Raw genomic sequence first — 25,890 nt, forward strand, 5'->3', positions numbered from 1 at the left:
AGATCATGTCTGTTTAAGCACAGTTTAGAGCTCATTTGCAAGCCTCTTCCATGACAGTGGGAATGTCACAGAAGACTTGCATGCATCTCAGAACCAACTGTGATCTGTTTGCAAAATACTTTTCATTTGTTCAAGGTTAGACATCAGACTTGCTCCTTGTGTTGCATTCACAGAGAAAAGTGGAGGACCTCTGAAAAAACCACTTCAACTTACTTGCAAAACATTTTGCAGAAAAAAACCCCACTCAGAGCCACTTGGACCCTAGTTTGTCAGCTGTTATTCTGGGAAGGAGAGTATTGCCTCTGTGTGTTTGTTTCTGTTGGTTCCTTGAAACTTTCTGGCTTTGTGAAGATGGAACATTATTGAGAAGTACAATCCACCATTTTGGCATTCAACCTTCTTTTGTAGCTTCTGAAATCACTATAATCAGAATTTATACACTTAGGGCTGTAATTGTTAATGTTGCTTAAAGGAAGGACATGTATTTTAAACACTGAAGGAGGTTGCGATAGAGCCTTTGTTGCGGGGGGGGGGGGTGCCATGTTTGGATTAATCAGATATTAATCATTATAAATTAGTTTCAAATGTTATTTTTTTAGTGGGGAAAATGTAATAAATTGATTTTGTTGACGCTTTCAAACCTGACCTTTAACCTGGTTTTGGGACAAGAATTGCCTTGGTTTTAGAGGAGTGCAAGATTTCTGCCAGGAGATAGGGAAGGGAACATTGTTGTTTCTTCTGGATATCTTAAATGTGAAGCTGAAATGTCATCCCATCAACACAGAAGTTATGTGAATGGTAAAGCGTCTGATGGGATTAGGTGTGAAACCTGTGTTGGATGAAGTAGGGCTCCCGCTGAAAAATCAAGCCTCTTGTTTGGGGTACTTCTTGATCTGGCCTGCTTGCTAAATTGCAAACAGATATTTGATGACAATAGTTTCATATTTGAATATCATCAGTTTCCCAGATACATCATAATAGCCAAAGATTATATTGCCATTCATGCCCAAGTACCTTCAAACTAAATAACTGTATCCCATATGTGTGCTCAAAAATATCTGGAAATAGATTTTGATACACAATATGGCAGTCAGGGTTACTGGTAGAAATGTAGTATTTCTGCTAACATGTTTGTTGTTTGTGTTGGGCTCAATTCAAATTGTTGTTGTTAAGTGAAGGCCATAAACAGCTTCTGACTCAGGTATCTTAAAGTCAGCCTCCTATCACATCATCCTCTGGCCATCATTTGGGACATGACTTCTGATTGTCTGGTCTCATGAAGCTACACCAAATCCTATGTAGATGAACCATTACAATATGTGACAGTATGTCTTGTTTCTGCATGAAGGACCATGTAGAATTTGTGTTCATGTGACTAGTCTCTGTGTTCAATTTTATGTGAAGATCTTTTCTGAATGTTTATTGCATGATTTTATGTTGTTTGTACCACATACAAATTGTGCTTTCAAAATATATAATATATCAGTTAGTAACTTTTTTCTGATATTAATTAAAATATTAATTGTTTTTGTTGTGGTGGTTGAATTGAATTGATAGCAAGAAATTATAAATATTTTTTAAAAAAATACTTTAAATTAAAAAAGAGCTAAAGGAAATGAAATGAATAAGAGTTGAAATGAGCAAGTGAATGTATTTACAGAATTGATATATGAGATGATTAGTGATATATGATGTTTACATTATTTTATAGGATTATTATTTTCTGTTTCAGTAGACCTTCTGTATTAGTTGCTTACATTTGTAACTTTTTTATCTGTATGACTGTATGTTTAACTGTCCTAGAAATAATCCAAGGTCTTATTTCAAATGCATTTACATTGGCTTCATATTTTGTCAACTACCATGCATTTCCTCAGATTACAAAAGGGAAAATAATCCTGCTGCACTCATTGTTAAAGCATGCCAATGTGTAGCCGTTTTTAAGAATGGCAGCTGTGCTTCCTCTATAATTTCTTTCAAAGGCCAGAAAAAACCATTAATTTTCTTCACTAGGCAGTAACATAATTTTCCTTTGATCTTTTAAATATATAGTCCTCCATGGTTCCTCTTCTGTTCATCCAGACAATTTCTAAGCAACAAAAATGGTGTTACCTTCATAAATGTGTTTTATGGAGGCTTGCCATTTCATTTATCACCGTGTCTTTTTCTGCAAAACTCTCCCTTTATGTCCAAATAAACTGACTGAGACTGAAAAGTGTTCCTTAAATTCTCTGAAGCTTTACTGGTAACATTTTAGTAATGTAAGAATTATTGTGAGGAATGCAAGCAACGTACACACTTGGGTTTTACTGTCAAGCGATCATAGATTACTAAGGCAGAGCTCTTTTCCTGCTTGGATAACCTACAGTGAAAAGCAACATGGTTATACAGAAAGCAGACAGTAGTAAAAGATACACACACACACACACACACACCTACACACACACACACACACACACACATATTAGGGATGTGCAAAATTTTCAGGAGTTTTGTAAGTCGTGAGAAAATTTGTTAAATCTGTACATCCGAAATGCACTCTGACACATGGGCGTGGCCCACACCAAAAACTTTAGAATTGAAATTTACCCAATACATTTTCATTTGTATTTTGTAAATCTCAGAACGCTCCCTCCCATAGTCAGCTTCATTTTCATGGCAAGCAAGCAATGCAAAGACAAAAAGGCTCCCATTCCTCTGTAAATTAATCACCTCTCGCCATTAAGAGAGGGAAAGGAGGGAGAAAACAGAGTTTCCTAGGAAGAAGCACAGAACTCTGGGAAATGTACTTAGGGAAGGTGAGGAGCCCTATGCCAGAGAATTCAAAAGGCCCTGCCCTAAACTACATTTCCCAGAATGCATCAGCAAGCCCCAATCAGGATAGGGGAGAGAGAGATTTGCCTCTTCATAGCCAGCCAGAGTCCCAATAAATTGGTTAATATTCTACAGTATGATTTTTGTTCCTGAGGCATAAATGTCATTTCCTAATTGGTTCTATCATAAAAACATGGAGGAGGTTTATTAAATTGCAAAAACTTTGTCTTTGCAGTTGTGACATCATGCTATAGTGCTATAGTTTTCAGTGAATATCTCATCAAGTCTTAACCAATTCAACATAGTTTGTGCCACACAAACAACGTTTCTGGAGTAGAACAACTACTTTCAAAGTAAGGACTACACAGGAAATAACACTTTCAAGCTAGGAACATATTTTCTTTATTGTTAAAAATGCTGTTTATAAAAACTTCCCCAAAAATCTGTGGATAAGTGAAAGGTTCTGAAATTTGGTGGGCTAACAGTGGTAAATGTGTTCTATCATTGTAGCAAGTTTCACCCTAATAGCTGTATAAATGAGGGAGAAAGGATCCCCAGAAGTCCCCAGGTGCGCAATTACTACAATAAAATAGAAACAAAATTTTGTTAAAAGCACTATATATCATGTGACTTAGGACCTCATAACATTGGGCTTGTTGCCCAATCCTAGGATGCTGCCAAGATGAAGCCAGGACAGAGCCCATCACATGATGCAGGGCTACTTCCGGTGGGGCTTCGTCCCTGCTCTGTGCACTTTGCCTCTCGGCAGCATGCTAAGAGGCAGCCCTTCGAATATGGGTGACTAGCCGTGTTCTCATAAACTAAGCCAGGGACCAACAGAAAACGGCATGGGATAGTAAGGGGGTGATTTGGGATGCTGCCTGTTTTCCCCACTGCCCCGTGGATTCGCCCTGCTATCCTCTGTGTGATGAAGTTCTTTATCCTCAAGGATGAACTGAATAAGAAATTGTGTGGATCTTTGTGAATTCTACTGTACAAATAATATTTGTCTAAAGAAGTACAAGAGGTCACAATATCCCTCTTTGTGTTTGTTTGATTGTTCCTGTCTATGTGTCCACTTATTCCAATCTATTGGGGGCTCTTTGTGGTGCTTTCTTATACTTGTACTAGTTTTCTTCATCCCAAAATGTTTGTTTTTTAAAAAGAAAACTCTGGGAATGATTTACTGAAGTAGTCCTATGGTTTGAAAAAATTCTCTATGTTTTTATTCTTAAACTTATAGTGAAATAATGTCATCTCACTACTTATGCACTATAGCAATATAACTTTTTAAAGAAGAGAAAGAAAAAGCATAATACAATGATCTTTTTTGTTCTTTATATGGTTTGGAATTTAAAGAACAGTACTGGGGAATGGGAATGAAAGGTTGCATTGGGTGCCAGGAGTTCACAGAAATTAATCTGAGACAACAGAAACGCTATTTGAATATCTTTTTTTTTAAAGGAAAATTTAAATACAATAATGTAACCACCAAAAATCACCTGATGACCTGAAATGATATTTTAAATCATGGATTCTTCCAGAGAGTAAAATTTTCAGGAGGTTTCTGAAGGTGCCATTATTTGAGAGAGTAGGCCTTGTCCAGGGTCACCCAGCAGGTTGCCATGACCAAGTGTGAACTTATACCCTATTCCCCAGAATCATAGCCCAACACTCAAACCACTATACAACCATAGCTCTAAGTAAAAATCTAAGTCTTGTTGTTATTGTATTTTTCAGACTTCATTTAGCTATCTTGCCCTACCCTAGCATAAGGGATCTTTATTTACAGATAGCAATATTTTTTCCCATTTTCTCCCAAATATGTGCATATTTAGTGACTTTTCAACCCCAAACATTCACATTATCCAAATATATATTTTTTTCTTATTTTCTGAAATACAAAACCTTAGAAACATTTCAAGAACATACAGCAGACAATTTTCATTCAGTGCACTAAAGTCCATCACATCCTAGCCTAAGCCAATGGGGTATTATATACTTTTCTCTCTTTATATAAAATATAATTATTAATTATTTATTCATATGGACAATGCATAAACTAAAAAATACTATGTAACTAATATATCTGTAGAAATGAAAGGCTAGGCTAGGTTTGTAAGGAAGTTTTTTTCTCCAAACGTGGTCATAGCATGGTGCATAAATCTTTGTGAAGGTGATTCATTCACCCTAGAGATGCTGTTGAGTCTGTTTTGCATCTTGAGTGTTTTTCCCTCTCAAGAACGAGCCACCTTGTGTTATTTATCCCCGCCACTGCAAAGAAGCAAATTAAAGTAATCAGGCTCACTTCATTTAGGTGGAATGTTTATCACTGACTGATACAGTCAGGAGAGTCGTTACTGTGATCTAGCCTCAGTTCAGTACAAGATATTCCCAGGATAAGATTGAAACTTCAATACTGTGATTAGAAACCTTTGCCACAATATGTAATTGATTGACTGCTGAAAATTTTCAGTCAAATTAGCAGCCTTCTGTTTTCAGAGTTTGCCTAAACATTTCTGAAAGGGGTTTCAATTAAAATTCGAGCTCTGGTGTCCTGACTTCATGACAAGCAAACTGAAGACTTCTTTTCCTTCTCTAGCAAGAGGAATTAGTTTGGTCAAAAGCAGTAAAAGAAGACATTAATCATGGCTAGTCAGTCTAGAAAAAATTATGCTTGTAGGTGTCATGACTTTCACATGAAACTTTAGGGAGCATGTTCAAAGTGAAGGACTCGGTAAATTACAAATCAATTCTGCTGATGTTTGCTGTGAGGTCTTTAAAGCAATTATGCTCATAACAGGTTGCTTCAATTCATTTGTTTCTTAAAATGTAGTTTCTCCATTACGCTGCGTAAACCCTTTTTGCTCTGAGTGTCGCCTCTTTCATATAGGTTAGCCTAAGGCTTCAGACCTGTGACATATTTCATTTATATATTTGGCTGGCATTATTTCTATTCTGCATACAGGAATAGTTTTGCAAACAGATTTAGAATTATCTAAAAGTTTCATATTTTTGCAGGCCTTAGGAATCCAGATGTTTAATGGCCAAGCTAGCTTCAGCATCACATTTCTAATAATGTACTACATAATGAGGAGAGCTCATCCTCCACCTCTAATTTTAGATTATATTTTTGAAAACATTTTCACTCTTAAGTAAAATTTAAGCTTCCCTCCCAAGGAAGAGCTAGCTCCTGTAAAAATATTAACTTTACCTTCAGGCATACAATAAATGGTCCATTTTGAAATGCGCATAAGATGATTTTCAAAACCTCAAACACAAATATACTTTTAATATTTCCTCCTACTAATAAAAACAGTGTACCAAAAGGAACTGCCAAATATGTGCTAAAGAAACAGTGAATGATACAAAGATAACTAGTCATTGAGGGCATGTTTACATAATTCATGTTTTCTTTGAAAAACCTTTTCTGTTTCTTATTGTGCAATAATAACATTTGCCACAATATGTCTTACAATACTTACTACTTAGATACCATTGTACCAAATGGAAATATCAAAATAAGAGAACTGTACATACATAAAGAGATTTTTAAATATATATATTAAGTGTATCCATATATACATAGAGAAACATGTTCATGATTACAAGACAATATAAGATGCATTTCAATATACATTTTATATATGTTTGTGTGAAACTAAAGCAGTAATTATACAAAATGTAGTGGCCAATAATTTATTAGGCACTATTAAATGTAACTGAATACTACACAATAAGCTTCCAGCTGAAAATAGACTAGATTTATTTATTTTGGACAAAATTTTATGAAATGAAGAAGTTTAACAGATATGTTGTTATTTTAGAAACAGAGTTCTTCCACAACAAAAATGTTTGCTAGAAACTAATAAGAGTTGTAGTAATGCTGGCTTCATATAAACAACATGGTGAATCTCCAAGCTAGACATATAATATATACATTTTTGACCTTAACAATGATCTGGGGCTTAGGGTTTTTACATAACATTTTAACATTCCTGCTAGAAGATAGATTTGCTGCTGAAGAAGGATATTACTTGGAAGCACCTTATGTGTTGGCCTTAGTGCACTATTGAATGCACAATGTTTGATAATTATAATGAAAAACAATTGTTATATTGTATGAATTGACATTACATTATTACATTCCTGTCACATACCTATAATATGTAAGTGTATGTGTTTCTGCGATTCTTGTACAATGAACTTTCTCAGGACTTTTGTTGTTTTCATTTCTTTACTTTGTGGATTTTCCAACTGTGCATCGTTCCAGGGGTTGAAAATATATGCAGTTGCCAAACAGCAGATTGAAAAATATCATTTGTAAAACAGCTCAGGTTCTTCTTCATTGGCTCTTCTGGCTAGGCTAGTGGGATTTGTAATCGTCATCATCATCATCATCATCATCATCATCATCATGCTTTATTTATAGCCTATTCTATCTCCCCGAAGTGACTCAGAGCAGCTGTAGCTTGACAGCCCCTGGAGAACTAAATAATTCCCACCTCATATTCATCCAAAGCTAGTCTAGGATGTTTTACAAATAGCATAAAATTCTTATGGAAACATGCAAAAGAATCTGTCATACAAAATTAACCAGGAGACAATAAAAGTAAAGCAGGCCGAGTCAATCTCACTGTTTATAAAACCATCCTTAGATAAAACCCTCAGTATCCTTTTTTTTTATCTATTGCTCTGACCCTTAAGGTCTTGCACAGAGCAATGGGATGTATGCCTTTTGATGCCTAAAAGCAAATATGAAAATCAATAGCTGAGCTGATTATCAACTGTTATATTTCTACCATTCACAAATATGGATTACATAATGAAATATTTTGGAGATAGGACCTAAGTCTGAACATAAAATCCATGTGTGTTTCATATACACCTTATGCAAGTAACATGATGGCAATTTTAAACAAAATTTTAATAGTTTTATTCGTAAAACAAAGTTTGAATCACTAGAAAATCAAACGTGTTGCTATCTCAGCCACTCATGTAAAACTTTTGGAGTATTTCAGGTTTTGGAATTTCAGATAAGGGATGATCAAGCTGTAGAAGTAATAGCTTCTTTTTAGAAAAAAATTAATGGAATTTTGGTGAAGCTATTGATCCAAGGAAAATGCGAATTAAAAAAAATGGAGATGTGAGATAAGTGTTACATTTAAATTTAAGTTATCAAAATTTTGACCTTTGTGCTTCCGTTTGGGCAAAAGGTAGAAACTAATAGGAATGTTTTGAGGACTGAAGAATTAATCTTGGTTTGAGAACAGAATTAACAATGTGAGCAGTCAATCTGTTCTGCATTAGAATTAGAAAACTGTGAATAATCCTGGGAAATGTATTATCATCAAGTGTCAGAAAAATAATTAGTTCATTAACTGAGAAATATATTAATTCTATGATTGGGTGACCAGATTATGTATACAAATATATTGGGCTGCAGAATAAGGCTGAAAGGAGATTACAGATTTTAAAATGTAAAGAAGTTATTATTTCTTGTATTCAGTATAGAAAATGGTACAGCTTGTGCACCATTTTTAAAAAATAAATAGTTCATCTATGGTTCTGATTAATAAATTATAACCGTGTTACACAATTCAGGGATCTGAAATGAGATTACAAAATTTGCTAGCAACATATACTGCCAATTTGGAAAGGAAGGACCATTTTTCGTATCTATTTACATTTTTTTTAAAGGCATAGTTCATGTTATTGGTTCAAGTGTATTTGCATTGGTCTTTCATTTTTCAAAATCAGATTGTTTCACTTATCTTAATTAATACAGACTTTGTAGTAAAGTGCAAGATCAATAGGAGGCTGAATTAATGTTGTTCGAAAGAAAAGACAATAGAGGGTTTTATATTTCAGCATTATATTGACTTAGAAAAACAATTGACTATATCGAGTTTCTTCTCCCAAATGTTTATTCATGCACATGAATTTTACTGTTTAATTGGCATAAATCTACAGTTACTGCCATATTTGACACTATCGAGACTTCTGGACTACATCTAGTCTGCTGAAGCCTGAGTGGATGCCTTCATCTCTTTCACTAAACTTCCCAGGTCAATCTGGTAAAGAAGGAAGATCCCATTCTTTCCATGACTTTTTGTTTGTGAAGAAAAAGACCATCCTTTCTCCATGTACAGAAAATATTATGCTGCAGTTGGAAATATACTTTGAAAACATTTTTTTTTAATTTTGAAAAGTATCAAGCAAGGTTGTTATTTCTTCCATTGCTTAGAAATGAACACATTGCTTTTACTCTTTGCAATGGAACCCTCAGTGGAGCAGTAGGTTAAACCCTTCTGCCAGCAGGACTTCTGACTTGAAGGTTGGCTTGCTGACCTGAAGGTTGTCAGTTCGAATCCAACCTGGGGAGAGCGCAGATGAGCTCCCTCTATCAGCTCCAGCTCCCCATGTGGGCACATGAGAAAAGTCTCCCATAAGGATGGTAAAAACATCAAAACATCAGGGCGCCCCTGGGCAACATCCTTGCAGACGGCTAATTCTCTCACACCAGAAGCAACTTGCCGTTTCTCAAGTTGCTCCTGACACACAAAAAAACCTCTTGCCAATGATGACAGCCATTTGCTAAAACTAAAATTGAAACTAACCAAAAGTTAAACATTATTCCATATCTTTATCTTTTTCCAGGTTTTTTTTCCTTTGTTTTTATGTCATAGATCATTTGTATTAAACTCACTAAAATACATTGTCAAAACCAGAAAACAAGTTGTTGCATTACATATTGCATTACCAATTGCTTTTTGGAGGAAAACAGATACTTTCTTCATATGGATTCCTCAGCTATACTGCTATAGTAAACATAACTGTGCAAGGAGTTGTACTTAACCTCATTTCTTTTGAAATTGAAGTATTGGCATTTGTGCTGAATAGCCACACAGAGAATGATCCATGTTCAGAAGCAGATACAGGATACACACATCTTTACACATGTAACAAACAAACCTATGGCATCTTGTTTTTTCTCTCTCTTTTTTGCATGTATTAGTATGAATCAAAACAATTACTAATGTACTTAGTAAAAAAATTAAATAAAAAGCAGATAAATGTATCTGCACACATTAGCTTACAGTACAGTGGCATGAGAAAACATGCACTTTTACAACAGGTGGAGAAAATAAAAGTTTGTTCATAACATTACTTTGTCATCAAGTTTCAAATGAGTAAAACAATCACAAAGGACTTGAATAACCTCCCGCAGGCTTCAGGAGTACAAAAATGAGGTGGCTCATTAGAACTATAAAGCAAAACTGCCTTCTTGGTCATTATTTCTAGAGTCACATAACATCATGTGGCATTTTTTAATGTTATGTGGCTACTTCCAATGACTGGATAAGGATGTCAAAAATATTGCCCAGAAACTGGTGGAAAGTCTGTTACTGTGAAAGCTAAATTATTTAGCCTTCGTTTTCCTTTCTGTTACCTCAACAGAACATTGTGCCATTTAAGCGGACCACTCATATAAATATTATCTATATTCCCTTGATGAAAGAGTAGCTTTCAATGGATTGATAGCTGGATCTTTTTGAGGGCAATTTACAGTGCCTTTTAATCTGCAAGATGGTACATGTTGGTATGCACTAGACATCTACATCTGTTTCTAACCTTTAGCATCAATGACGAAGGCCATGGTAATCTCTAACACAGTGGCATTTCTTGCCTCTCAGAAAGTCACATTGATAACTTCTGGATCATTCCTACTAACCAGAATTTTATTGACAATGCTTATTTGACATCATCTATAGAAAATATGCTAACTTGTTTTTATTTTATTTTTATGGGATCTGTGTGATTTTATCCAATCTGTTTTATTTTGTTTTAAAATGTTCTGAGCCCTAAATTTAAGAGTGTGGCAGCCTTTATGTAAAAATGTTTACCTTAATCATGTTCATTTTCAAGTGACTCAGTAGATGTATTTCTTAAATGAGGTTGCACCCTTAGTTAAACGTTAAAATCGAACACTTGCAAGATGTATTATGCTGCATGAAACTCAAGGCAGGATGTGTTTATACAAATGAGAGCGATGCCAGCTATGTAGTAATTCTTTCCCCAGAGTAATTTAGCACTATTACAACAACTTTAATTCTGCCCCATGTGCATCTTCAATCATTAATTATGGCTTAATTATATGATCAACTATTTCTGTTTTTTCACTAGTCTAGCAGTCATCCAATAAGCTCTGCTGTTCTTATCTATTTCATGTATGTTGCTATGTGTACAGCAAATCTACAGCATAAGCCATTAAAACTACTGTGAATAATAGTACTTGATGGAATGTGCTTATTGGGCTGAATTCTACACAATGTTTCAGATTTTTGTTTTGTTTCAGCTATTTTCATTGAGTGATATGACTGGCAATATGAATTATAATGAGGACTGTGAAAGTACTGTAATGTGTGCACATCAGGCATGATTAATGAATATATATTTTCTAAAGAAGCTTTCATATATGGTTTGAGTCCACTTCCATGATATGGAAGGTTAGAAGACACACCAGTCTGGAAACTATTAAATAATTTTATTGTTCCTCTTGCTCAAGTACAGAATAGTCTCCCAAGATAATGATTAGAAATCTGTTTTACACGTACAGCCCGGGGCTGTGGCGCAGACGGGAGAGCAATGAATCACTGACCAGGAGGTCATAAGTTCGAGGCCCGCTCGGAGCTATGTTATTTGTCTTTGTCTTTGTCCTATGTTAAAAAGGCATTGAATGTTTGCCTAATATGTGTAATGTGATCCGCCCTGAGTCCCCTTCGGGGTGAGAAGGGCGGAATATAAATGCTGTAAATAAGTAAATAAATAAATAAATACAATCAACTGCTATTTCCATTTATCTCTCAAGTCTGAAGGCAAAAAAATTAAAAGAAATTGAGCAGCTCCATGTATTCTTCAGGGAGGAAATCATGTAAGAAGTCCAATTCCTGATGTGATCCGCCCTGAGTCCCCTTCGGGGTGAGAAGGGCGGAATATAAATGCTGTAAATAAATAAATAAATAAATAAATAAATAAATAAATACATTCAACTGCTATTTCCATTTATCTCTCAAGTCTGAAGGCAAAAAAATTAAAAGAAATTGAACAGCTCCATGTATTCTTCAGGGAGGAAATCATGTAAGAAGTCCAATTCCTGACGGGGAAGCATCATAGGCCATGGTGGCAGACAGGCCCTGTAGGCCATGCCTGCAGCAGTGAGGCTCTACAGACTGTGTGCTTCCTACGCAAAGGAGAAGGGGGGCTGAGGGGCCACCGACTGTTCTTCATAGAGCCCTAAGAACTCTGTGGAGCACAGTTTGAGAACTGCTGGTTTAGAATAATAGAATCATAGAATTGGAAGTAATCACATGGGCCATCCAGTCCAACCCCTTGCCATGCAGGAAAAGCATGATCAAAGTACCCCTGATAGATGGACATCCAGCTTCTGTTTAAAAACCTCCAAAAAAAGGAGTTTCCACAGCACTCTGAGGCAGTGAGGCAAAACTAATAGAAATGAACTAAGGCCTCTTCTACACTGCCATATAATCCAGTTACTGATCCCAGATTATCTGCTTTGAACCAGATTATATGGCAGTATAGACTCATATAATCCAATTTAAAGCACATAATCTGAGATCAGATACTGGATTATATGGCAGTGTAGTTCCAGCCTAAATTGTTTTGTGGTGTTTTCAGCTGCAACCATCCCTTCCCAATGCAACTTGCCTCCCACAGTGAAAAATGGTGGGAAAAGATTTAGAGAATCATCCATCTCTGTTTGTGTTGCAAGGGACCCAGATAAACTAATGTACATTTTCAGAACTGCTTGATTACAGATTATTGTGAAGTCATTGAACTCTGTAAACTATAATCACATTATCACACTTTATAGCAGGGAGCCCCATATTTCTGCCACTTGCAAAATTCTGGAAAATGTAATTTAGGGCAGGAGCTTTGAATTCGCAGCTACAGAGTTTCTTGCATTCCAAAACTACATTTCCCAGAATTGTGCAGGTGGCAGAAATGTGGAGCTGCCCCCTTTAATGCCCTGGTGTGATAACGTCCTTAGTTACAAACTCATAGAAATGGTACATCAATTTGTGCTGCTGTAAATGGAAAATTAAAGAAAGCATTGTAATTTGCTTTCTGTGATCTAGAAGCAAAAGAGTGCACCCATCAGTCCCTAATGCAAGATGATGTGGTATCAAAATAAGATGAATATGGCCTGGCAATAGAACCTTATTTTTTTTGTCCTACCATGAAGTTGACCAACAGGTAGAAACAGGGAGAGACCACAAGGGCCATTCAGTCCAACCCCATGCCATGCAGAAATACAGTCAAAGCACTCACCTTTCTGTCCCACCCAACAGAATATGCTGCAGCCAAAAATAAGTTCCATGTCATTTTCCAAACAAACCACTATGTAATTCAGTCTGTTGATTTTATCTGGGGAAAATTAAAATTTCCTCCATTGTAAGGAACTGGAATTCACTGGAGTAAGGATGTATTTGCAGAAGCAGAATTTAATTTCCATTAAATTTTATCTAACCTTTCTTTACAGTACTTCTAAATATCTGTTTTGTTTCTTGGGTCTAGTTGTTTGAGCACACTTGATTCTGCACACACAGTGCTCATTTGGACATGGAGCTTTTAAATATGTATTTCACAATAAGCAGAATTACCTGGGAAAGAGATGCCAGAAAGAAAGATCGGTTGTTCTAGAGCACGAGAGTTTAAAAATGCCATTATAAACAGTGAGATTCATTCCCAGTAATTCTTTTTAGTCGTCTAAAATGCCTGGCTGCTATAATATAGGGATGTCTGCTCCATCTAACCACAGCAGCTAGCAGGTACTATGCAAATTATCAAGTAAATGAAAGTATCTATTAATTTTGACATTACTTTTGTTATTTGGGGAGAAATTCCTTGTTAATTCATGTTATCCTTCTGCTGGGAATGACTCAATTAGCTAATTGATGCATCCCATTAATACTCTATTTAAAAAATAACAATTGAAATAACAGTCATGCCAGAATAGAAGCACCTCTATGGAAGTCACACTTTTATTTTTTATTCAGCATTATCTGCTTTAGGCCTCCTGTTTTTGTATAGACTCAGGGCATAGTTAATGTCCTACCTAACCTCATCCTGGAGAGACTTATCGCCATAATGAAACTATACTGTAGACCAGTATTTCTGAAATTGTGCTCCTTAAAGTGTTTTGAACTTCAAGTCCCAGAAATCCCATCTAGCTAATCAGCTGTTAGGGATAAGAGCTGAAGTGCAAAACATCTGGAGTAGCACAGTTTGAAAAACTGCTTTAGACAAAGAAATTGGAATATGAATGTCTATTTGGTCACTGGCATTTAATGACAAGCCATTAAATTATAAAACAATTTGGTATAGTATATTTCCCTATCATGACTTTTAAGATCTCAAATCATTGCCATGAGAAGGGAACATTAGGGGGGAAAAACAATCACCATGACCATAGTGCATTCTTTATAACAAATTAAGTATGACAAATTAATTATGGTAATTGTAGTTTTGTGGTTCTGATTGCAAAAGGTACAATAAAGCTACTGTTTACTCTTTCGTGCCAGCAATATGTCTGAAAGATCAGGTGTGTGGTTGAGACCACAGTAAAAATTATTATAATTGATATAGTAGATATACGGTATGTTGATTATGCTTAGCTGTGTATATATTGGCAAAAATGGCATTCATCTATAAATATAGTGAGCACTGTAAAGGTAAGTGACTAAATTAGAAAATGCAGTCTTGAACTTAGAATGAATAGCTACTGAGGGAAACTGTATACATCTCTATCATCATTACTGACTTGATATTAGTCACTGTCAATGGCCCTTGAGGCAGCAAGTGCCAAAATGAACAATTGCTCTTTAAATGATTGTGACCTTAAAGACCAAAAGACATTGTAAATAACATGTCTCCTTAAATATTTGCTCATTTATTTTACTTTATAGTCACTAGTCTCAGATATACAAAGAAGTTGTATAACAAGACTTAGCAATATGTGCCTACCAGAAATGTGATATTCTGTGGGAATGTAGTTAGAAATGTTTGTTAAATTATGTATGGCATAAAGGGCAATGATATGTATTTATATGTATCTATAGTGATATAGAGAGAATGTTAGGTTTAGACAACTCACTGGAACTTAGTCCAAAATAGATATGTATAGAGTAGCATTGTAAGAAAAGACTGTTCATTCTGTATTCAAAGTGTTCCAATATCGAATTGTTGTTAAAACAATTTATGATTGATTTGGAAAACTAATTGGACTTTTTTATTTATCAAGACTAAAAATTCACTATGGACAAATAATTCACTCGCAGTGTTTGAGACTGAAATTTTTCACACAAGTCCCTTGAAATATCTCCACTGAAATTATGTTAGGCAGAAATTTGCAGGATAGAGCTCTTTCCTATACCTCGAGTTTGGGACGTAATGGTCTACCTCAATGATTCTCAGCATGTGGGTCCTCAGATGTTTTGGCCTTCAACTCCCAGAAATCCTAATAGCTGGTAAACTGGCTGGGATTTCTGGGAGTTGTAGGCCAAAACACCTGGGGACCCACAGGTTGAGAACCACTGGTCTCGCTTGCCAAACAATAGCAAGTATTGTTTAGCTTGTTTATAGATAATAGAAACAGAAAATTCTGTGTCCTAATATATTTTAGCTAAAAATAAATTTAGCATGACTTTTTATGGATTAGAATCTGCTTCCTCAGATGCATGAAATAGAATGTTTGAGTCACAGATAGATATACACATTGTTTTTAAAAATGGATTTTAAAAATGGAAACTGGGAGTAGAAAATGATAATCCTGTTATGAATTTTGGGCATAAACTATGGATAGTGATATTGCTTGCAATGCTTGGTTCTGGTTCATCAGGGGCTTAGAATAGTGGCCACCATTACACACAGTGATTCTACTACTGAGTTTCCAATGTTAGGCATGCATAAAATAGGGCAGGCAATAACTGTGTTGAATGAGGGGTGGTTGCTAAGCCTAGCTAGTGTGTATCCTGCTCTCACTCCTGCCTGCTTTCGCAGTAACTCAAGCAAAACAAAGAGTCTGGACAAAACCAGCAGCACCACTTCTTTATGTGTGTCTGAAGGATACCATTCAATTAGGATGGAAGGTACATATAGAGATACCAATCTACTTGGCACCTCAATAATTTCCCCCTTTGCCAAAGCAGCAACCTCAAGTAAGATTTATTGAATCTATGCCCTATGAAACATCACAGCTCTGCTTAAATGTAATCAGTAAAGTTGTGGTCTCCTTATTTATTTATTTATTTATTTACATTTATATCCCACTTTCCTACCAATATGGAAACTCACCACATTGTTCTTTTTCTCCTTCACTTTCCTTTACACCCGTGTCCATAGCTGCTAGACACATCCTATATTTATCCAACTTTAAAAGGACAATTTGGGTATCTCTAGGACTTAGTCTAAGGATACATTTCAATGATTTACAAATGCAGGAGGCATAGCCATTGCTATTTTAATGCTTTCTGAGTGTGTGCTTCGATTGATATTATTGTTAGCTTTGCATTCCTAATATTTGCTGGGATAAAATACGTGCTATTATGTTGTCTTAGTTAAAAATACATATACTGTGCCTACATAAGCTCCTTCTAAAGCTACATATTATATAATACCATCACTGATTAGAAAGTGCTCTATTTAGGCATATGTTTTTTAATGTTTGTATTTGACTGGTTTCATAACTGTGCACAAAGAGCATTTGACAAAAGGCATTTGACAAAAATATTTCTTTCTGCATTGCTTGTGTGTGTGTTTACTTTCATGTTGCCTGCCTTATGGGACTTTTAAGAAATATATTGCTTTAGGACTTAAGTTCACATAGAAAAACTGATGAGTGGTAGTACTTTCAAAATAAGTTAGAGGTTCATTATTGCCGTTTTGAGGTTGTGCTCAAAGTTGCAACTAGGAGCAAAAATCCAATCATTGCTGAGCTGAGCAGATATGGTTGGCAGCCACATAACCAGCACAGAGTTCAGTTAAGGCTATCTTCTAAAATGTGGATGCCACAGCCTCAGCTGATCTTGTAGATCAACACTAAAGGAAGCACATTGAATTCGCACTCCAGGAAAAAAAAAACATTCCCTTCTCTTATCCGTTTTGAAGAATCTATATGTGGAGGGTACCTACTTTCAGAGATCATGTAAATCTATTTTATGTACATTTTTCACAAGCAATTTTTTGCAAGATCCTCCATGGTGACAAGGCAGAAGATGGGAGAAAGAAGCCCTGTATGCCAGGAGCAATGGACACCTTCCAATTCATGCTCCTGACACAAAGGGCTTCTTCCTCCTATCCCATTGCCGATGCAACCTCCAATTCATATGTGCCACTGCCACCTCGACTCCAGCTCCACACTCCCACTTCCCCGCTCTCTCTTGCTTGGTGCCACCAGGAGTGAGGCATCAAGAGAGAGAGAGAGAGAGGGAGGGAGGGAGGGAGGGAGGGAGGGAGAAGTGCAGGTCCTCCATCAGGAATTGAGGTGGCAGCAGTGAGGCGGCTGCCGATGTGTATTCCTGCATGGCAGTAAAGTAAAGCAGTGCAAGAAATAAATAGGGAATACAATAGTCTCACTTATCCAAGCTAAACGGGCTGGCAGAAGCTTGGATAAGCGAATATCTTGGATAATAAGGAGGGATTAAGGGAAAACCTATTAAACATCAAATTAGGTTATGATTTTACAAATTAAGCACCAAAACTTCATGTTATACAACAAATTTGACAGAAAAAGTAGTTCAATACGCAGTAAAGTTATATTGTAATTACTGTATTTATGAATTTAGCACCAAAATATCATGATATATTGAAAATATTGACTACAAAAATGGCTTGGATTATCCAGAGGCTTGGATAAGCGAGGCTTGGATAAGTAAGACTCTACTGTATGTGCAATTGGCAATTGGAATAACCTCAGTTTACGATTTTGGATTATGTGATTTTAATGTTTATATTAGGTGTTTTAATTCTATGTATTCCTGTCTAAATGTTGCTTATGTCTTATGTTTAATGGTACTAATGATTTTAACTCATAGTAATATGTTTATTATTTAGATATTATGATTTGGTTTTACATGCATGTTTGGCATTGAATTTTGCTATTATGTTGTAAACCTCTTTGAGTCCACCCAGGGGTGAGGAAAGCTGTATATAAATACAGTAAATAAATAAATAAATGTGAGAGGAAGAAGCCCTGTGTGCCAAGAACAATGGAGACCTGCTGCCAATTCACACTCCTGGCACACAGGGCTTCTTCCTTCCGTCTCCTGACCTCTCACTGCTGCCTCAAGAGAGAGGGGGGTTTGCATTCTCTCAGCTGCCACTACCACTGCAACCCCAATCTTGCCCTTTAAGGCAAACCTGGCAACATTGAGGAATGGCAGCAACCAAGGCAAGCAATAGAGAAGTGGCAATGCAAAAAGTGCTGCTTGGGGATGTAGTGGCAGCATCAGGTGCAAGGGCAGTGAGGCTTTCCAGGGGCTGGCCAGGATAGGTGGCTTCCCTCCTGCTCTCTCAGTTGCCACTCCTGGTCCTTTTTTAAAGTGTTTCAATGATGCCATTGATTCTAAAATGCACCCCTTTTTTGAACCTCAATGTTTGGGGCGTGGATTGCATATTTGTATCAGGGAAATAAGATAAATTAAGATAAATTGTGATTGCAGTTGTAGAGTATCAGTATCAACAAATATTTAGTTTTTTTTAAAAAAATATTGTTGTTTTGTCATTTTATCCCACTCCCACCCTCCCCTCCTTGTACATACAATTTAAACAACAAACTACAGAAGTTACATTTGAAATATCAGTCTCAATCTTAATTTTTCCACTCCACATCTTAGTACATTTTCTAAATAGCTCTTAACTGGTTCCCACATCCCCTTAATTATTGCAATCTTTTCAATTTTATCTATATTATTCTATTTGCTATTTGTGATTTCCACATTTAACATAGCAACTATATACTTATACCAATTCGTCAGAGTGCATTTTTTAAATCTTCCCAACCCCTCACTAAAACAATTTGTGCACATGCTATTAATTTGTCAACCATGTTTTCTTTTTGTATATTCTTCACTTCTGTTATCCTTGCATGTAGTACATTTCTATTAACTATTACAATTTGTAGATTTAGCATTCTATTGATTTCTCCTTCCATCATTCTCCAGTATTCTTGCACTCGATTGCACTCCCATATCATATGATTAAACACCCCTCCTTGTTCACAACCATGCTAACACCTATCCTTCATCCCTGGTAAAAAAAAAAAAAAAAACGTGAAAGTTGTGCAGGAGTTCTGTACCATTTTTGTAACATTTTCCTTCTTGCTTCCCTTAATACATTGTACTTTTTTTTTTTTTTGCTATATTACTTATTTCCCTTTGTATATCTTCCCTCTCAATTTCCATGTCCATTCTCCATGTTTGGAAAATTTCCTCCATTATTCTTTTACCTTTATAATTTGTTCGTACAGATCTCCTGCCACCTTCTTTTCCTCTCTCAAACATTTCTAATCACCTTCTCAAATGGACTGTCTTGTTCTCTAATTTTTTCCCTCAGTCTAAAAATTTCCTGTCTTATAGCCCAGCTTTGAATCCAATTCCCTGATCCTATCCAATTCTGATTTTTTTGGTTCTACAGGGTTTCCATCTACTGTATACAAATCCTCCACTAACCTTTTCCCTCTACTTTCAATTGATCTCAATGTTCTGCCTATAATTTCATTATTGTTGTAATCTTCTAATAGAACATTCATGTTGTATTCCCTTATATTTAACTTTCTATTATTATTTTGCCTTGTTGTTACCAATTCCAGGTTATAATTTCCTGCACAATACACTTATTCTTATGCAAACTTATCAATTTCCCCAAATACCTGTTTTAAATACTTTTTTGATTTTTGTTTGGAGCATATATACACACTTAAGTTATTCTAATTTTTCCAATTTTCCCTTTAATCATTACCCATCTCCCATCTGAATCCCTTTTTACCATTTCCACCTGGAAATCTATTATATTTTCAATTAAAATCACCACACCCCATGCTCTATTCGAACCTCTCAATTCATACACCTGTCCCCAAGTCCTATAATTAAATAATGGAGTATGGAAGAAAGCCCACCTGCTCTTCCTTTATCCAGTCCTTTAAAAAGAATTTAAGTCTTCCTGCTAGTATATTTGCAAAGATTTTGTAATCTATGTTAAGAAGCGAGATAGGCCTATAATTCTTCACATCTTTGGGATCTTGTCCTTCTTTCTTTAACATTGTAATAATGGTCTTTTGCCATGAGTCAGGGGGCTTTTGCCCCTGAAGTATCGCGTTCGTAATTTTGTGTAAATATGGTGTTACTTCTTCAATCATTACCTTATAATAACTTGCTGAGAACCCGTCTGGGCCTGGGGCCTTATTTGAGTCAATCGCCCTTATGGCCTTTTTTATTTCCTCTACAGTAATCTCTTTGTTTAGTCTCTCTCTTTGTTGTTCCGTTATTTTTTCAAGGTATGGAGTATGGTCCTGTTTCTTGTGACATTCTTGTAGAAACAGAATGTCCACTTTATAATCCTTTACCATTTTCATAACCTTTGCCCTTCTTTGTGGAGTTGATAAACCATTAACATTATGTGACATTATTACAACTTCACCCATAACAAGGTATTATTTGCATTTACCATCCTGTAGTTTCTTTTCCCTGTCTGCTTGTCTTCCCATCCTCCCCCATTCCCCCCAGAGTGCAGACCTCTCCCTCCTCCCATGAGAGGGAGACCTGAAAGAGTTTTCCCTTTGTTCTCTTTTATTCCCAGACTCCCTCCAGCTGGTGACTGTGTTGCCATCCACCAGTCTCCCCTCCTGCATCTTCTTTTACCCCTTCAACCCCATTTGTCCAAATTTCATTATTCCACAAATGTTAGGCTATTCATTCTTAAGTATCTGTACAGGATCTCATTTCAGTTCTTCTATTCTCCTCTCTAATTTTTTGTCTTTTAAAATCTCTTTATTGTTTTTCCATAGATTTAATTTGTTCTAAATCCATGTCCTTCAAATTCCTTAAAATTCTCCTTTCTTCCCTGTCCTTTGGATCTCCCATTGGAAATAGACTCTGATGTAAGCCTGTCTCTATCGGCCCGCCTCTCTCTGCAGCCTCCAGCTCCCTCGATGCTTCTTGTCCAGTCGGCATGTCCTTGGTCTTATCTGATTCCTCCTCCCATCTGTCTGTTTATTTTCCATCTGTATCCAGGTTTAGCTGTTTGAGCATTTTCCTCCCACTTTCCAAATCGAAAGCTTTGTGTAATTTATTGTCTCTATATACAATTAGGGTGGCTGGAAAAACTCAGGTATAACGTTGTCCTTTCCTTTCAAGAGTTCCTGTAATCTCCCTCATTTCTGCTCTCTTACCCAATGTCTCTGATGATAAATCCAGGAGTGGCCATACTTTACTGTGAGCCAAGGTCAGGTTCTTCATTTTCCTCAACTTTTGATACACAATGTCTCTTTCAGCCTCCTTTGTGAACCATATCAAAATATCCTTGGGTTTCCTGCCTCCTCTGAAAGCCCAATGCACTCTCTCGATTTCCTCCGATGGGACTTGAGCATGTGTTTTAAGCCATTCAGTTATAACTCCTTTCAGATTCTCCTTTATTTGAAGACTCTCTCCTACTGCTCTCAAATGCAGATTGGGTCTTTGGGATCTGTCCTCGAGGTCAGCAACTTTATCTAGTAGTTTTCTATTTATGTCTTTCAGAGCTGTTAATTCACCTTTTTGTCTTCTGATCTCCGCTGCTGCCTCCTTAAACTTTTCTTGGCATTCTTCAACTTTATTCTCTATCAGCCTGAGTTTGCTATTAATTTGTGTAATTTGCTCTCTTGTCTGCTCATTTCCCTGTCTTAAAATCTCCATGTTTAATTTAATATGTTCCAATGTAGTTATAATCTTGTTCAATTTTTCTTCTTTCCCCTCCTTCTCCTTTCTCTCCACCATACTTACAATCATCCGGACTTCTGTTTTGTATTTTGAGATTTATGGCTTCAGTCACCTTCGATCGTGACCTCTCAGCCTCCTCTCTTTTCTCCTTTGATCCGGACCCCAATTAAGGAGAGATTTATGACCCTTTATGGGCTTTTTAAGGCTTTAATTGCCTTTATAGTTAGGAGAGCAATTAGGCACGTCTACTCTCATTGCACAGCTCCCCCCAACAAATATTTAGTCAACCACAATGCTCAACTGTATGGAGCACCCATCTCACCAATGGTAGAGTAAAAGATTGCTTGATGCTGAGTCTATTTTTATGCATTTGCTAAGAAATTCATACCACCCTTTCAAAAAATAAATGGTTTCTCTTTTCTAGTTCTTTGTCACAGTCGGTCCTGAAGAAATATGGGTTTTTTTTTAATCTGTTGTACAAATAGAATTAAAATGATTGGTAGTGGATTTGCAAGATAGTTGCTGCTTAATTACATTAAGAGCATGTTTTCTGTTATCTTTCCTAAACTTCCCATTTTACACAATACAATACTTTTGGGATGGCCAAGTGATTGTAGAGGTTCATGATATCAACTTCTTTGGTTAGAGTTCTCAGAAAAAGAACTAGAAGTATAATAATCTCTATCTCTCACATGCAGACTTGATTTTGTTAAGAAATAACAGGAAAATGGATCAGGTACCATGGTCTTAAGAGCAAATGCAATAAAGACTTTCCACAGCAAATATGAGGTAGAATTTTAAGGACACACAAAAATAGAAAAAGGTGACATTCTGCAACACACATCTGAGATATTTCAGATACTAGTTTAGCATGGGAATCAGTATCTCTAGCCCTCTGGATGTTGTTGATCAAAGATCCTTCAACGTAGACCATGCTAACTAGGGCTTATGAGAACTGCAGTCCAACAACAGCTGGAAGCCTACTGTTACTCATTTCTGGCTTGTGAAATCACTCTGGATTCTAGGAGCACTGGAGCAGAAATAGGCTTTATGCTCATTTGGGTGGGCATTCTTCACCTAATTCCAAATGGTATTGAATCACAAAACCTATCAGCCCTAGTCAGCTTAGATACTAAGGAGGAATGCTGAGCACTTTAAGCAAACACATGGCAAACCACACATTCTCCTAAGTTAATTGGACTAAGACTAATGCTGTTTACAATATTGTTTATTTTCTACCCAGTCACATTGACTTTGATATGTTTAGAATTTCAGAATTTCATGACAGCTCAGAAGATAAAGATTTATTTGGTAGCAAGCAGTGTCATTCATTTTAATGAGCTTAACGTGTTTCTTTTGCTGTCAGATCTAGAATATGTTATGGTCAATGCTAACATTTGTCTGAGTTTGTTCTAATATTTGAACAAAATTTGTTGCAATTAGATTGGATGAACAACAAATCTTATGACAGGGATTGATTTGGATTTGTGGTCTTCTGTCCACGGGCTTCATTAACCTATCCAAATATGTGCTTAATGTTTTCCTGTGGGTTTTTAAAAAAAATTCAGTTACTCAGTTATTTCAGAAAGGTACTGCTCAAATTTTGGACTAATGATGAGAATTTAATCAGAATTTAATAAGATTGCCAGAGTAGGAACACCCAAGGCCTTTAGATTTCAGAGTCAAAACTTTAGATATGGCTCTTCATGATATCATGGGGCATCTCCACAGGGCACAGATTCTAGTGGTGTCATTAACCACAATGCATTGAGCTTCAATCGTGGCTTCTTTGAGCATGGCGTTCAAGTAAAAACACAGTATTTATCAAGTGGAAAAAAACCTCTCTGTTTGGCAATTAAATCTTCCATGCATGTGCTGAATATTTATTTAAAATCTCTGTTTTTAACATCTTTTAATGGGCCTCCTCTTAAAAAGCACTCTTCACTATCCACTAATTGATTGATTGATTGATTGATTTGCCTATTTATTTTCAAACAGGTTGTAGAAACCACCCTCATCTCTAAAATAACACAGTGCTTGAAATAAGCACCAAATCTTTTCAATAAAGGGAGATGGTGATAATTGTGATGATGCTGGATCTGCAGAGCAATTCTACCTACCGTGTTTCCCTGAAAATAAGACAGTGTCTTATGTTAATTTTTGCTCCCAGATATGTGCTAGGCCTTATTTTCAGGGGATGTCTTATTTTTCCATGAAGAAGAATTCACATTTATTGTTAAACAAAAAAATGAACATTTATTATATACTGTACAGTAGTTGTCATCACAAATCAGCATAACCAGACAAACTGTGAATCCTATCAAGAATTTCTTGTTATTACCAGTATTTCCATGTACAACACTTTATGGTACGTACATTTACCGATCCTGCAAGCTCTGGTGTTCTGTTCATTGGGCATGCTTCCAAACAAAAACTTCGCTAGGTCTTACTTTCAGGGGAGGCCTTATATTTAGCAATTCAGCAAAACCTCTACTGTCAGGACCATAATTTCTGGGCCTGTACTCTGGCACCAGAAATCAAGGACGCTTACACAAAGAACTGATAAGGCACCTGCGGCTCCCGGCTCTGAGGGAAACGGCTGATGTGCGAGCGGGAAGAATTGCGCGGGGGTTTTCTCTAGGCGGGAATGACTTCTTTGAATGTGGGGGGAGTGTATATAAGGGAGTCTTGCTGGGCCGACCATCAATCTCGGCTTTATGTGTGTCAAAGTGTTCTTCAGTAAAGTTTTCAGTGACAACAGAGCAAGCCTCTTGTGTTCATTTGGAAGTGGCTGGAGTGAGCTGACATCAAAGCCGAGATTGCAGGCACTGTCCCGTGGCAGCGTGAGGTGTGATGGAGACGGAGAGAGACGAGCTCCTGGGCGCAGGAGGGGGTCCGTCGGGACGAGACACTCCCGACGAGCCGGATGCCGAATTCCACCGACTGGCAGCCCTGGCGTCCTCCACGGCTTATGCCCAGCCGAACGGAGTGACCCAAAGGCGAGGAGGAGCGCAGAGAGACAGCACCAAAGGAGAGGGCGAGCTACACTTCCCATCCCCACAAAAGATGGTGTTCCTGGAGGAAAGGATGATGGCAATGGAGACCACCCTGGCAATAATGTCAAGGGCAATGCAACGCCTAGCACCTTTGGCGGAGCTGGGAAAAGGAAGGGAACCTCGGGCTGGCTCAATGTGGGACTTGAGCATGGGAAGTAGCCAGAGCTTCGCAGATCTCCCAGCACCGAAGGGAAGGGGAATGCGAAGAGAGCTCGGCGCCCGACCCAAGACCTTAGCAAGCCTGGCACGGGTGGAGGAAAGCGACAACGAGGAGGAAAGGCCTCCAAGGTCCCCAGCTACCTTCCAGCCAGAACTCCTGGTGCCCCTAGTGAATGCCTGGCGTGGCACAGGGCAACGGGAGGCAACAGCGGGGCCCCCGGGAACTCGAGGGGGCTTGCGACGGGCGGAACGTTGGGAGCAGCCGCCACAAGATATCCAGCAAAGACGAGAGGATCTGAGAATGGAGTACGGAGGAGAATCCTCCGAGCTAGACTTTTTCCTCACTACTGTAAAAGGTTACATGGAAGATAATGGCCACACGTTCCGGACGGAGTCCAGCAGGGTTCGGGCAATCGGGGCAGTCCTGAGAAGGGGAGCGGCCGGCTGGTATGTACAACTGCATGCCAGACACGATCCATTCCTGGGGTCGGTAAGGCGCTTCCTAGCAGCACTGGAGGACCGCTTCCGAGACCCGCTTGAGCGAATCCAGGCGAGGGAGAAACTGAAAGCCATCTACCAGGGGCAGAGGTCAGTTTCCCAATACGCTGAGGAGTTCCAATGCCTAGCCGAGAGAATTCCGGAGTGGTCAGAGGTAACCAAACTGGAAATATTCAAAGAGGGACTACGGCGAGAGATCCTTGCATGGGCAGCGCATCGGGATGATCCGGAGACGCTGAGAGGCTGGATCCAGTTAGCAGGCCGTGTCGAAACCACATTGGCCCAAGTGAAGAGGCACCGGGGGGGACAACAGTAGCTTCCGAGGCCGAAGGAGGTAGCAAGGAAGCCGGAGCAACCCCCAACCAGGA

General features: G+C 37.5%; 1 protein-coding gene across 11 annotated transcripts in view; it reads left to right on the forward strand.

The window, feature by feature from the left end:
- epha6 (EPH receptor A6) overlaps positions 1-25,890 on the forward strand; it is a 579,601-nt gene that overhangs the window by 271,260 nt on the left and 282,451 nt on the right. The window contains exon 6 of one of the 11 annotated variants that reach the window (XM_062974917.1): positions 174-24,569. The exons of the other annotated variants lie outside the window; for them this stretch is intronic. Within the exon in view, the coding sequence (XP_062830987.1) occupies positions 174-265 (92 nt within the window). The 3' untranslated portion in view covers positions 266-24,569. Of the gene's footprint in view, positions 1-173; positions 24,570-25,890 lie in introns of those variants that run through there. 11 annotated transcript variants of the gene reach the window in all.

This window comes from Anolis carolinensis, chromosome 3, assembly GCF_035594765.1.
Source record: "Anolis carolinensis isolate JA03-04 chromosome 3, rAnoCar3.1.pri, whole genome shotgun sequence".
Classification (NCBI taxonomy): Eukaryota; Metazoa; Chordata; class Lepidosauria; order Squamata; family Dactyloidae; genus Anolis; species Anolis carolinensis.